This window comes from Chiloscyllium plagiosum, unplaced genomic scaffold, assembly GCF_037043375.1.
Source record: "Chiloscyllium plagiosum isolate Xiang-an unplaced genomic scaffold, Cpla_swu_hap1 HiC_scaffold_7, whole genome shotgun sequence".
NCBI lineage: Eukaryota > Metazoa > Chordata > Chondrichthyes > Orectolobiformes > Hemiscylliidae > Chiloscyllium > Chiloscyllium plagiosum.
In genome coordinates this window covers 45,458,666-45,473,122 of record NW_028270145.1, presented here as the reverse complement: position 1 = coordinate 45,473,122, position 14,457 = coordinate 45,458,666, and the positions used below count along the sequence as shown (strand labels likewise).

Genomic DNA, 14,457 nt, shown 5'->3' with positions numbered 1-14,457 from the left:
AGTGCAGGTAGAGATTGCACAACATTTGCAATCCTCCAGTCCTGTGGTACTAAACCTGTAGACAATGACGACACAAAAGATCAAAGCCCAACGCTCCAACACCACCTCCCTAGCTTCCCAGAGAATCCTCAGATAAATCCCATCCAGCCCAGGGAACTTGTCTACTTTCATTCCTTCTAGAATTGATAACACCTCTTCCTTGAGAAAATGAGGACTGCAGATGCTGGAGATCAGAGCTGAAACTGTGTTGCTCGAAAAGTGCAGCAGGTCAGGCAGCATCCAAAGAACAGGAGAATCGACGTTTCGGGCATAAGCCCTTCTTCAGGAATGAGAGGGCTTATTCCTGAAGAAGGGCTTATGCCCGAAACGTCGATTCTCCTGTTCCTTGGATGCTGCCTGACCTGCTGCGCTTTTCCAGCAACACATTTTCAACACCTCTTCCTTACCAATCTCAATCCTTTCTAGTCTAATGTCTCGTATCTCATTCTTCTCCTCTACAATATTCTCCTTTTCCTGAGTGAAAACCGATCAGAAATATTCATTTAGCACCTCTCCATATCTTCAAAGGATCCACACACTATTTCCCACTTTTGTCTTTGACTGGCCCTATTCCTACCCTAGTCAGCTTTTTATTCCTTACATACCTATAGAAAACATTTAGGGTTCTCCTTTATTTTACCTGCTAAAGACTGCTCATGTCCACTCTTTGCTCTTCTTGACTCTCTCTTTACAGACTAGCTAGCAAGGATTTAAATCTCCAATGTCTCATCTGAATCATCTTGTCTCATCGTCACATAAGCCTCATTCTTCCGCTTAACAAGAGGTGCAATTTCTGTAGTAAACCACGGTTCCCTTACCTTATCACTTCCTCCCTGCCTGACAGGGACTTACCTATCAAGGACACACACTATCTCTTCCTTAAATCAGCTCCACATTTTGATTGTCCCTATCCCCTGCATCTTCCTACCCCATTTTATGAACAAAGAACAAAGAAAATTTACAGCCCAGGAACAGGCCCTTTGGCCCTCCAAGCCTGAGCCAATCCAAATGTACTGTCTAAACCTGTGGGTCAATTCCTAAGCATCTGTATCCCTCTGCTCACCACCTACTCATACATTTATCCAGATGCATCTTAAATGAATCTACCGTGCCTGCCTCGACCACCTCTGCTGGCAACATGTTCCAAATGCCCACCACCCTCTGTGTGAAGTACTTGTCGTGTGTATCCTCCTTAAACTTTCCACCTCTCACCTTGAAAGTGTGACCTCTCATTATTGAATCCTTCACCCTGGTAAAAAGCTTGTCTCAATCCACCCTGTCTATACCCTTCATGATTTTATCTATGCGTCCTACATCTTGTCTAATCACATAATTACCCTTGCCCCATTGATAATTCTTGCCCTGTGGCATGTATCTATCCCTTTCCTTCGCTAAATTAAATGTAATTGAATTATGGTCACTCTCTCCAAAGTGCTCACCTACCATTAATTCAAATACTTGGCCTGGTTCATTACCAAGCACTAGATCCAGTGTGGCTTCCCCTCTTGTTGGCCCTTTGACATACTGTGACAGGAAACCCTCCTGCACACGTTGGACAAAACTGATCCAACTGACCTAATAGAGTTATAGCATTTCCAATCAATGTTGGGGAAGTTAAAGCCCCTTACAATGACCACCCTGTTCCTTTCGCTCCTATCCAGAATTGTTTTGCCGATCCTCTCCTCCATAGCCCTGGAACTCTGTGGAAGCCTATAAAAAAAACTCCCAGCAGTGAGACCTCTCCTGTTTCTAACCTCAGCCTATACCACCTCAGTAGACGTGTCCCCATCAAAAGTTCTTTCAGTCACCGTTATTCTATCCTTGACTAACAAGGCCACACCTCCCCCTCTTTTACCGTCTTCCCTGTTCTTAATGAAAGATCTAAACCCTGGAACCTGCAACATGCATTCCTGTCCCTGCTCTATCCATGTCTCTGAAATAGCCACAACATTTTAGAGGTACCTCTCCATGCTGCAAGCTCACCTCCCAACTTTCCTCCTTTTGAGGTGTTTTCTGAAGTGTTCCATTTTGACAAAGCTGTTCGTCATTTACCAAATTACTGCTGATATAAACTGATGTCTACATTTTGCTTTGTAATGCTCCTATCTAATACTTTGAGACATTTATTGTGGTAAAGTAACTGTAACAATGCATAGTGCTGTTATCACAAATAACTAATTTTTCTTAATTTGCAAATTTTTAATTTGGTGCATCTCCAGTGTCAAAAATAATTGTTGCTGTCTTATTAGCATAGTTTAATTTGTCCAACCATTTCTGTCTCCCCTATTTGGAGAAGACAGCAAAATTAAGGTGCTTTCAATGATGGCAGATCACAAAAACAGAAAATGGAGAAATAACATAATGCTCTGGCTCTATGACTTCTCTGTTTAATGCATTAGTCACTTCACTCTAGTGGCATTATACCTTTTAGATCTTCTAACATTTTGAAATCTCTTCTTTTGTGTAAGTATCTGTTATCCATGTTGAAAGTTGTGAAACTTAAGGGGCAAGAAACTCCAAATTCTGAAAGTGCTTTTGCACAAGTTTGTTTATAACACCATAAATCAAGTATCTCACAATCAAATGAGTTTGCTAAAGGTAAGTAAATACATTAAGTAAATAAATGTTTTTTTTAAGGCAGATTAGTTTAGCTGTGTGACTCATTCAGAACATGACTTTGCATTAATTTTGAACAAAACTTTCAGAAGCAGCTGAAATAGCTTAATCACTTTCATCTTGTTGTATGTCCTTTGAGGAGACTAAGAATTCTGCTTTTACAGAAACAATTGCAGCTCAATGTGGGATCATTACTAGTTTTTAAGGGCAAGTGTTTTTTTTTTACCTTTCTGTCCTCTCAGTCAGATCTCTGTGTCATTATTTTAAATTTTTTCCGACTTGCCCACAGGGGTTTGAAACTTTTGATCATGAAGTTCTGGTTTGGTTCTGCAGTTCCTTGTACTGTAAGGACTCCATCACTTCCCAGTGTGACTAGTTTCTATCCTCTTCCTACTCTACACTGTTTGCTTCACCTCCTACCAGCTCTGATGTGGAGGTTTTCTTCTGGAGTACCACTTCTGTCCTGCTTCTCTGTGAGAGAATTTGTTGCTGTTGCCGACTAACTCTTGAGTATTTATAAAGCAGTAATGTGCTTAATGTAGCAAGATCACTCTCTTCCAAGTATGTTTCCTGCTTGGTTGAATGGATGTAAATTTTCACTGTTGTTGCTTTGAGCTATATAAGCCATGATCTTGTCATTGGTCACCATGATCACCATTTGTAGTATCAACCACCAGCAGCTTATGGTTGGGAACCAAATACACTAATCCTCCTTTCGCCTGTTGTAAACAAAACTATAATCAGGTTAAACAGTCTCTGAAGAGACAAATCCTCCTTTTCTATGCTAAGCACATGGGACTATTCCATTTAGAACGGAATTAAACACGATTGAATCTGAATGAGAAGGGGTACAAGATAAGTTTACTGCATGGTAACAGTACTACAAGCTACATTCATTGATTGTTAAGCATAATTACAAAAATTATTATAAGCTAGAGATGACACATTTGTCTCCGTTGGGTTATAATGCTCGACTACTAAGTTCTGCACCCATGAATGTGTGGCACCATCAGATCAGATGGAGCCAGATACAACCATTACTTTAATGCCCCTCATATTTGCTGGGATTTTGAGTATTCAGTGTACTTTAGAAACAGCAGATTTTTAGTTACTTGTGAGTACAAAGTCATTACAGATCTGTTCAAGATCTTTTAGATTTTTAGCCTGGTTTTGACTTGTACAGTGATTTATATTTGTAACCATCTTCGTTGTGGCTAATGCTTAGTTAATTAACTTAAGAGTGATAATTTATTGCTAATACTGATCTGATATATCTTGACAGAAAATGGCATATCAAATAAGAAGATTGAAATTTGGCTTCAAGATTGTGGGTAAGTTGTTTCTGTTGGAGAAGCGTGCTTTTTAGAAAATATGCTAAATGTCCATAAGAATTCACTAAGTTCAATTTTATTGCACTGGAATTTTTTCATTACTGTGTCAAATAATCTAAATTTAAACATGAATGTACACCAAACAATTAATACTTTTTTTTTGGCACAAATGCATTTCTATTTTTGTGAACCGCTTTTAGATTATTGTGCAAAGACTGTTCGGCAATAAATAAATAAGTTTTCAAGTCAAGGCAGTTGGCTGGAATCAAGTATAATATGCGGTTCTACCCTGAGGAGTTTAGAATAGTTCAGAGGAACTGTAAGATCACGTGATTTGCTTCTACAATTGGTCTCTTCATAACAGAGCTACAGTTGTGTTTCGTTTCCTTTAAGCATTCGAGGCATGTTTTAGTGCAGAATTTTTCTTCAGGGAAAAGTGGGTCTAAGGTAAGTACCAAATGTTTCATACTTTAAAGAATTTACTAGTTTTTCTTCAAAACTGATGTTATTGGTGCGATTCGAAGACCCTAAAGGTTACTGAAGTCATTAATACAGAGTATCCTCAAGTGGTTGCATAGGAAACAATCCACAAAATCTGCCTGGCTTAGGTTCCTCTTGATTTGTGGAATTCTATGGAAGTGTTGTGATGGATTTGTGAATCCAGTGTATCCTGCCTATGGTGTATTGGCCTGGAAAGCTGCGGCTTAGTCAACAGTGAAGGATCTAGTTCTCATCCCCTTCCTCCATAATTTTCATGTGGAACAGCTCGAAGATGCACAGAAACACCCCTCAACAACATATTCAGTGGGATTCTCCAAGTTAGGTGATCCATGCCAAAAATTCACAAGTGGCAACTTAATAAGATTTGAAAACTAAATCCTCAGGTGTTTTATCAAAAACAGTCAGCATATTCCCCACTTGCATTCACTTTTTATGCAGCCTAATATTTATTCCAGTCTACCCGCTGTCAGGGATTTTGCTCTTCCAGAAAGCAAGGTTGAAAGATCTTCCGTATGGAATTCTTCATAGTAGCTATTAATATTCTTTGTGAATTACTACAATCGACTTGCAAACTTGAACCTTTTGTCCATTTGGGACTCCTCTTCTATCTAACGAAGTAAGTCAACCTTTGTGCATAAAATGGATGTAAATTTACGACGTTATGGGCTGGAATTTTATAAAGCTTGTCACTGTAAGAACCATGCCTACTGGGCCTGGGTGATTGTGGGAGGAGCCCGACCAGTTTCCTAACAGTGATAAAATTTCCAGAGACTGATGTGGGATTGCTAACCAGTAGCACTGGGATTAATTAGGCTCATGAGAGAGCCTATTATCACTCATTATTCCTCAGCCCACTACAATTAAATGGCTCCGGGATTACCCAGAGATATCGAGAAGGCCATCTAGCAAAACCCGTGGATAGTGCCAACAATCTCCCCAGGTATAGGCACCTTGCTACTTGCAATAGGAATCGGCATTACATGGTTAGTAGCCACTGTCCTGGGTCCTCTTCCAATTTAGAAGGGTTGAGTTTAGCCATCAGCCACAACTCTCATGGGCAGCTTGCCACTGAATGGCTGCCTGGGATCACAGTCACAGCAAAGGCCCGAAGGTGGTTCTGATTCCTGTGGGCCACATTGACAAGGGTTTCTTCCCCGGTCCCTGACCAGTGACTGAGACTTGCATTGTCCAGTTAAGATCTCGACTTCGAAGTCAGTGACCATCTGATCTTCAGAAGCTTAAGATTTGATTGTCTCATATACAGAGGCTTCTGCAAATCTAAACTAAATCCTACTAAATGTTGTTAAAAACTTAAATTGAATGCCCAGAGTTTATTTTCACTTGAAAAGAATTCTTGAACGTTCTTGTCATTGTAATATCACACAGGAATCCCATAGGAACAGGAGTAGGCCATTCTGTCCCCTCTCTGCTATTTAGTGAGATCATGGCTGATATGAGGCCGAACTCCATATACCTGCCTTTTGACCATATCCCTTTGCTTCAAAAAGTTTATCTATCTTTAAGATTTAAAATTAACAACAGATCCAACATTTACTGGATATTTGGAGATTTCCATACATCCTACCATCCTTTTATGTATAGAAATGCTTCCTAACATCTCACCTGAATGGTCTGGCCCTAATGTCCAATGTTTCAGTTAACTCATCTGTTGGTTATTATTTTCTTGGAAGTTGCATGGTGCATTATTCAAGTTGTCTTCCTCAAATTATGCATTTGTGAGGTAGGACATTTGCAGTGAGTTTAGCAGTTCCAACTTCCATTAAATTCCATCACTGGGCCTGCCCATGAAAGAGGTCCTTGACCAGCAGGTGGCATATTTGCCACCAACCAGAGGATGATACCAATGGGAGTGGTGCCTGCTGGTGACATTGCATGGCTACAGGTGAGTGCGGACATTAGCATTTCATCTACATGAAAGTTAGTTGAAATAGTACTGACTTGCTGCAAAAATTGTCAAGTAATTGAAATTTCCATGCCATTTATTATGCATATTTTCACAGTTAAAAGCCACACAACACCAGTTTATAGTCCAACAGGTTTGTTTGAAAGTACAAGCTTTTGGAGCACTGTCCCTTCGTCAGGTAGCTAGTGGGGCAGGATCATAGGACACAGAATTTATAGCAAAAGATCACAGTGTTATACAACTGATGTGATACATTGAACAAACTAGACTGATGTTCAGTCTTTAATCACTTAGAATGGGGATGCAGGTTTCGATTCATGAATATGTAAATCCCAGAGTTCTTTCAAGTCACTGTCCCGAGATAACTTAAGGTGTTATCAGTATATTTAAAAAAAGGTGACATCTCAGCTCAGACAATGCATTAAAGGTGTGAGGTTAGATTGGATCTATTGGGTCCTCGGGTCAGATTGGATCTATTTCCAAAGCAAGAATTTATAAATTATCACATGAACTGACTGCCTCCAGATTGTGTGCTTTTTGAACCAAATAGAATGTATCTGCAAATACAAATTTGCAAATACAAATTCATCCCATAGACTTATGTGTATATATATGTTTGTGTATGTGTGTGTGTGTGCGAATGAGAGAGTATATGGGGGAGAGGTGGACAGAGTGGGTGTGTGCGTGCATGCATATATGAGAGTGTGTGTGTTGTGGTGTGGTGGGGTCACCTGTAGTATGACATGAACCCAAGATCCCATTTGAGGCCATCCTTGCAGTTACTGAGCTTGGCTACCAGCTTCCGCTCAGCCACTGTGGGTTGTTGTGTATCCCGAAGTCTCCTGTGGAGGACAGTCACCCAAAGATCTGAGACTGAATGTCCTTGACCTCCACAGCACATTTTCATGTTTAAGATTTGCTTTATTTTGAATAAAAATTTAGTTTGGCTAAATATTTTTATAAGTATTTTTACAGCAGTAATCATGTTGTACAAATTTAACTTTATGACACACTTAGAGAAAATTAGGGTACATAATTGTTGTGTGACACTGCGCACAGCACACCAGAGAACATTTCTGTGAGAACATGATCGTGGGAAGATCTGGAGAGAAGTCTCTGTAGGAGGAGCTCAGAAGAAAAACGTTACTTAATGAAACTGATAATCAAATCATTAATGGAACTTTTCTCTTGTATGATTTTGGAAATACATAGTAAAGTGATTTTTGTATATAATAAAAAATCTATGCTGTAAGAGAAAACTACTGTTTCAGGAATAGCACTAACTTGGTAGATAATGCACAGTTGCACTCTAAGTTTATTTAAGATCAAAATGAGAACAATTTTCTGTTAAAATGATAAAACTCTATGTAAAAACTTGTGTTTCACAAAACCAAAGTTTTTTTAGCAGTAGTTTATTCATTTTAGAACTATTCCATGTTCAATGTTGTTCATGTTTCAAGGCGTTTAATCAAAATTCGGGTCAGTGCATTTGTAGAAGATGAAAGAGTTATGGTAATCTGCTTTATGTCTCCGTTGAGTCATTTGGAAACACAAAGAACTGTTGGCGCTTAGCTGCTGTTTTCCATAAAACTTTTGCCAATTAGCAATCGAATCACTTGGTCTCTGTGGTAGAACTTTGCCTCTAAGTCAGAATGCCAGTTCAAGTCTCTCTCCAGACATTTGTGTACAAAACATAGGTAGACATTTTAGGACAGTATTGGGAAAGTGCTGCAATGGCAAAGGTGTTGCTTTAAGTCATTTGACATAACAGGCCCAACTGTCCTCTGAGGCAGAAATCAAGCACTCCTGGCACATCTCAATCGTGGGCAAGAAAGTTCTCCAGGTTTATTAGTCAATATTTATCTCCCCCCCCCCATCATGAGCAATTTAATACTGAATAACTACTCAGTTTGTTTGTTGTTGTTGTTTGTGAGACACTGCTTTGTGCATATTAACTTCCATATGTTCTACTTTTGTGAATAAGAGATGCTATACAAATGCAAGTTTTTTTTCTGGGAAAATAAACTGGAGTAAAATTTTATGTATTTTGATAGGAGGCAACAGAAAGATGAAAAGTACTGCAGTATAAGGCATTTCCCTTTTACCCTTCTCCAAAAGATTTTGTTACACTTAGATTAACAAGATAGTACAAATTAATTTTTGCATTTCATAGCCTTGCCAAAAACAGAATACTTTTTGAATATAAGCCATTTCGTTTGTGTACTTTGGTTACCCAAATAGCAATTATTTTTTGGTTGAATTCGTTAAGTTGTAGGACAGCGAATGCAAACAAAATTTAAAATATACTCATCCAGCAATGTGAGCATTTAAAGAGCAACAGTTGACAGGATGAAATAAGATGATTTAGTAAAAATGTACTATCTTTCTAAAAATTGTGTGGATGTTTTGGAAATAATATGGTGAAAAATTGTGTAATTGCTATAAGATAATCTGATGTTTTTCTTAATTGTGCAAGAGAATCCAAAGAGTTTAGCAAAGAAATACCTATTAAATATTGCATGAAATATGACTAGTTTACATGGTTTCTAACAAGGATTATCTATTGTATCCAAGAAACTTTTGTAGGGAATGAAGGTGATTTCAAGTAACCCTGCCTTTATTGCAGGAAAACATGCTCTTTGCAAGGGCATGGTTGCAATACATTTGACCTGAATCTGCCATTCTGGGTCAGCATCCAATTCCTGGTCAGCATCCTTATTTCTTACCCAGATTAGACAGATTTCCCCTTTTTATAGGATTTCTATTGGCTGAGCCTCTGAAGCAGGTCAGCGGATCAGCAGTCAGCAACTATACCGTGTTATACAGTCGTTTCTGCCTTAACATGGTAGGCCCATTCTCATGCAATCCAGTGTTATAAGAAAATCACATAATAGCAGCACCATTTAAACTAATGGAGCTAGAATTGTATTATAATGAATACACACATTAAAAGAAACAATGCCCTCATTTCATCAATCGTGTTGTAGTGAATTTGTGTTAACGAAACGTGTGTTATAGCAGAAAGACCTGTTCTGCAGGTGATGCCCTATTCCATAGTTTAAAGGTCCCAAAGCCTTGACAGAGACAAAGAGAAGGAATGTGTTGTAGGGAGAAGGTAGATTGCCCAGTGGTAGGATGCCATGAAATGACTGCTGGTGGGTGAGATAGTCGGTTGCCAGGCGGATGTGGGAATGGTAGATGGGGACTGTGGCAGGTAGATTTCTGAGGGTTTATTGTAGGCTGGGTGGGGAAATTAAGGCTGGACGCCGGTGGGTTTTGCTGTGCATGGTCATGTAGATTAGGGGATTCAATCAGGTCAGGAAGATGCGAGCCACAAGGAGCAGGGTCAGGTCCACTGGAAATTGGGGGTCATGTTGGGAGGAAATGTGGTGTTCAGGTGCCAGGGGGATGTATGAAGAGAGTCATGGGGTTCGTGGGGTTTTGAATATCTCTGATAAAGCAGGATGGGCTGTAGTTGAGAGAGAGTGGGTCAGTTTTTGGTAGCATATGGTGGGTGTTCAGTTTAATAGTAACCTAGGAATTGGATCAAGGTGTAATTCCTCTAACATTTCCTGGTTAACTATTAAGCCAAGCAAGGATAAAACTAGAATTTAAAACATCGTTAAGAGAGAGTCCAAACAAGTGTTTTTCTGGTCAGCATTTTATTCTCAGTCTCTCAGATCAGCCCCATCAATACCGATTTACATGTTCCTCCTAAAAATGCACCCAATCAGGTTTGTGACAAATTATCCTCACTTTACTCTAGCTGTTTTCTGCTTCCATTTGGCGTCAGGCTGCTGCCAAACCCAGTAGATAATAACTAGTGAGTGGGAACAGTCTGAAGTTTCCAACTCCAATGGTTCTAGTCATGGTTAAATTGCCCATCAGACATTTAGACTTACTGCTGCCCCTGGACATCCACACGGTTCCGATTCACAACTCATTCTATGCTTCAGCAATGATTTTTCTTCCAATCGTAAGATCTCGGCCAGTGTGTTTTTGTTGCTCTCAAAATATTGTAACAATTCTTTCTTTCTTCTATTAAAATTGTGTGTGAGAAGAGGCTCCTGTATTTTCCTCTGATCAGGTGTAGTGCATACACCACACAGAAGCATTCCAGTATTCAGCAGCTTTTCATTGCTTGTTTGCTTTGAAAGAAAAGGCAGACCACAAGACTTTTCATGACCTCAAGCTGGCTGAAAGCCATTCAGTGAAATATTTTAGAAGTTTGGGACAGTTGTAATAGTGTAAGCAGATTGTTGTGTTGTAGTTGGTAGCGACATTATGGCATGTCAAAAAACCCTCTGCTAACAAGAGCTTCATTTAGCCAATTTTCTACTTATCCTAAGTTCTTGTCTTCTTCGGAGCCTGTTTTTTAATGAGAAATAAAAGCTGTTGATATGGTGATTGTTCTCTTACATTTTTGTCTTTTTGCTTATTTGCAAGCATATTTCGTAAAACATAAGTTTCTTTATCAAATATTTATTGTACGTTTACAGACCACCATTAGGGGCATCTTTGGAAGAACAAAGCCAACTGCCCTTAAAAGGTAAATTTGATTTTTTTACCAATGGATGTTGTTTGAATTGGTAGAAAAGGTGATTTATTTTAGAGGTATGATTTCATTAATTTTTTTATTTTTTGTTTTTATGGGTTTTCTTTCTTTTAATGCAATGTCATGCAAGTGTCTGAAGTGGCAAGTAAATTAGAGTCACAGCTTAAAAATATAACTTGCAAAGCATAATGTTGATATAAAGGCATTTGAGGAATGTAGGGTATGCATAATTTTGTAAATGTTTCAACAGGTGCAGGTACAAAGAATGGCTGTAGTTTTGAGGATGACCTGTCCCTGGGTGCAGAAGGTAGGTATATTTTCTGATGAAGAATGTATAGTAGTATTTTCACTCCAGTCCTTTGTATTCTATTACCTCATTAGTTTTGTGAGTTACCAGGTAAAAATAAGTACATTTATAGCATCTGCTTGTACAGTTACGGATTGTTACTGATATTAGTTCTGACGCAGAAGAACTGCTGCTTAATAGGTTTCCTTAACAACTGTAGAGCTACTGCATAAAGATAGGAATTTGTAAAGTGGCCAATGCAAAGTTTTAGTACAAGGCAATGTTCTGGAACTATCTTTCAAAATAACACTTAGGCTTTTTCCACTACTTAATTTAGAAATTTGTTTGAAATTTAAAATGATGCTGGTTATTTTTTAACAGCTATCTTGTACCATGCTGCATTTAGAAAAAAATGCTCAATCTATTTTCAAGCCTTTGTGGCCTTGTGAAACTGTGGTTTCCACTGGACCTTCACATTTTTGCCAGTTTTAAAATAATGATGATCTGTGTGTGCACAAGTGAGCTTACCATTTCATTTTTAGATTCTTTATCAACAGTGATTGCTATACATTATGCAGAGACCAAGTTTGGTACACATTAAAACTTGTTTTGCTTTTTATTAATTTGTTTGTAGAATGTGGGTATCACTGGCTGGGCCAGCATTTATCGCCCATCATTAAATGCCCTTGAGAAAGTGGTGGCGATCTGCCTTTTTGCACATCTAGTACAGTCCATGAAGTGTAGATACATTCACAGTGCTTTTGGAAAGGAAGGTCCATGATTTTGACCCAGTGATGCTACATTAATGGATATACAGTTCCTGATGAGGTTTTTTCTGTGTTAGCCCACGTAACATATATGTCACAAAGTGTAGATTCTTGTTGAGACAGAATTATTGAAGGTATTAGCAACCCTTGTTATTTATATGGCAACAATATCTTAGACTTGCCCACAGTCCCGGTTCTGTGTCTTGTGATGCCACAGTGCAACGCACACATGTAGCTGACTGCAAACACCAATTCCAGTCAACAGGGTGTTACTGAAGGCAAGGCAAGTGACTTTTTATTGCAATGTCATGCAAGTGTCTGAAGTGGCAAGTAAATTACATCACTTCCAATAATACACCACTTCCAGTTCAGAATGGTATGAATTGGAGGAGATCTTGTGGGTAGTGATGTTCACATGCACCTCCCACTGCTGACTTTCTCAGTGGTAAAAGTTGTGGGTTTGGGTGGTGCTGTTGAAGGAATTGTGGTGAGTTGCTACAATCTAACTTGTAAATGATGGTGCACAATGCTGTTACTGCACATTGGTGGTAGAAAGAGTGAATGTTGAAGATGGTGAATAGTATGCCAATCTGGTGGCTTTATCTTGAATGGTGTTGAGTTTCATAAATGTTGTTGAAGCTGCACTCCTCCAGGGAAGTGGTATTTTATTACACTCCTGACCTGTGGCTTGGAGGTGATACACAGACTTCAGGGAGTTGCTCCTTGCAGAATCGCGAGTCTCTGATCTGCATTCATAGCCACAGTATTCGTATGGTTAGTCCAGTCCAGTTTCTGGTCAATGTAACCCTAGGATTTGTTATTGGGGGAATTCAGTAATGCTAATGTCTCTGAACCTCCGGGAGATGGTTGGATTATCTCTGGTTGGAAATGGTCATTATCTGGCGCTTGAGTAGTGCAAATGTTACTGTTTGACAACTTGCCTTAATTGTAACAGTAAACAATCATACTTTAATTCTCAAATGATATTTCCAGTTTACACAGCAGCAATCCTAAAACCTCTGAACAGGGTTGCTAGTTCTTGTGCATTTAGTGCCATATTGGGGTCAGTTTGGTCTGTGGGTTATTGCCTGCTAGATTTGGTTTAATGTCAGTGCTTTTATTTATCTGAATGGAGAGACTTTTCCACCCACAAATTTTGAACCTGTTCCATTTTGAGCACAGGAGGAAAGAAATATTTATGGAACATTTATCTTTTCTCCTTCTTTGTGCACTATGCATGATCATCAGACATAGGGAAACTACAGAAGAGAAACCATGACCAGTCTGCTTTGTATTGCCATTCATCAATCCTCCAGTGTGATACAAAACTCTCTCCAGGAATTGTTTTAAAACTGCTTGCCAACTACCTGGAGGACTAATCAAAACCGGTTGTCCCACCCATAACTAATTCTTTTTCAGTCTTACTATTGACTGTCCAGGTTTGAATACTCAGAAAGGTAATGTTAGCTAGTAACTAGTTTGATCTTATTCGCACATACTCAATGTTCAAACGGGAAATGTATTTTCCTATTTTGCCAGCAGTAGGTTAATTTTCTTTATGGATGATCCATTCAGCTTCGGAGTGAAATTGTCATGATATTCGTTATTAGGATAAGGCTTTACTGTCTGTCCAAAAATATTTGGTGAAACCTAATATTCTTGTGTATAAAATATTTACATGTTTCAACGAGTTAAACAATCTTGCCAGGGAAAACTGCTTCTTACCAAGTTAAAGGAATAGAATTGAAAAGGTGTCATGTTTGTGTGACTGTGATACAAAAAGTTACCTACTTACTGATTAATATTAGGAGTGCAATTTTCCCCTTTCATATGGGAGTTAGCATGTTAAGTATCAATTTACTTGCCACTCCTACCGCTACTATTGGAATATTGCGTGCAATTCTGGTCGTCTTCCTATTGGAAAGATGTTGTGAAACTTGAAAGGGTTCAGAAAAGATTTACAAGGATGTTGCCAGGGTTAGAGGATTTGAGTGATAGGGAGAGGCTGAACAGGCTGGGACTGTTTTCCCTGGAGCATCGGAGACTGAGGGGTGCCCTTATAGAGGTTTACAAAATCATGAGGGGCATGGATAGGGTAAATAGACAAAGTCTTTTCCCTGTGGTCAGGGAGTCCGGAACTAGAGGGCATAGGTTTAGGGTGAGAGGGGAAAGATATAAAAGAGACCGAAGGGCAACCTTTTCACAGAGGGTGGTACGGGTATGGAATGAGCTGCCAGAGGAAGTAGTGAGGCTGGTACAATTGCGACATTTAAGAGGCATTTGGATGGGTATATGAATAGGAAGGGTTTGGAGGGATATGGGCCGGGTGCTTGTAGGTGGGACTAGATTAGGTTGGGATATCTGGTTGGTATGGATGGGTTGGACCGAAGGGTCTGTTTCTATGCTGTACATCTCTATGACTCTATGATCAGCCACCA

The 14,457-nt window shown here is 39.2% G+C and overlaps 1 protein-coding gene across 6 annotated transcripts in view; it reads left to right on the top strand.

Moving 5' to 3' along the window:
- itprid2 (ITPR interacting domain containing 2) overlaps nt 1-14,457 on the top strand; it is a 158,234-nt gene that overhangs the window by 88,450 nt on the left and 55,327 nt on the right. For 5 of the 6 annotated variants that reach the window (XM_043693469.2, XM_087988967.1, XM_043693468.2 and 2 more), the window contains 3 exons: nt 3,938-3,986; nt 10,911-10,960; nt 11,217-11,273. In XM_043693469.2, the coding sequence (XP_043549404.2) occupies nt 3,938-3,986; nt 10,911-10,960; nt 11,217-11,273 (156 nt within the window). Of the gene's footprint in view, nt 1-3,937; nt 3,987-10,687; nt 10,815-10,910; nt 10,961-11,216; nt 11,274-14,457 lie in introns of those variants that run through there. The other variant, XM_087988969.1, reaches the window with a different exon arrangement.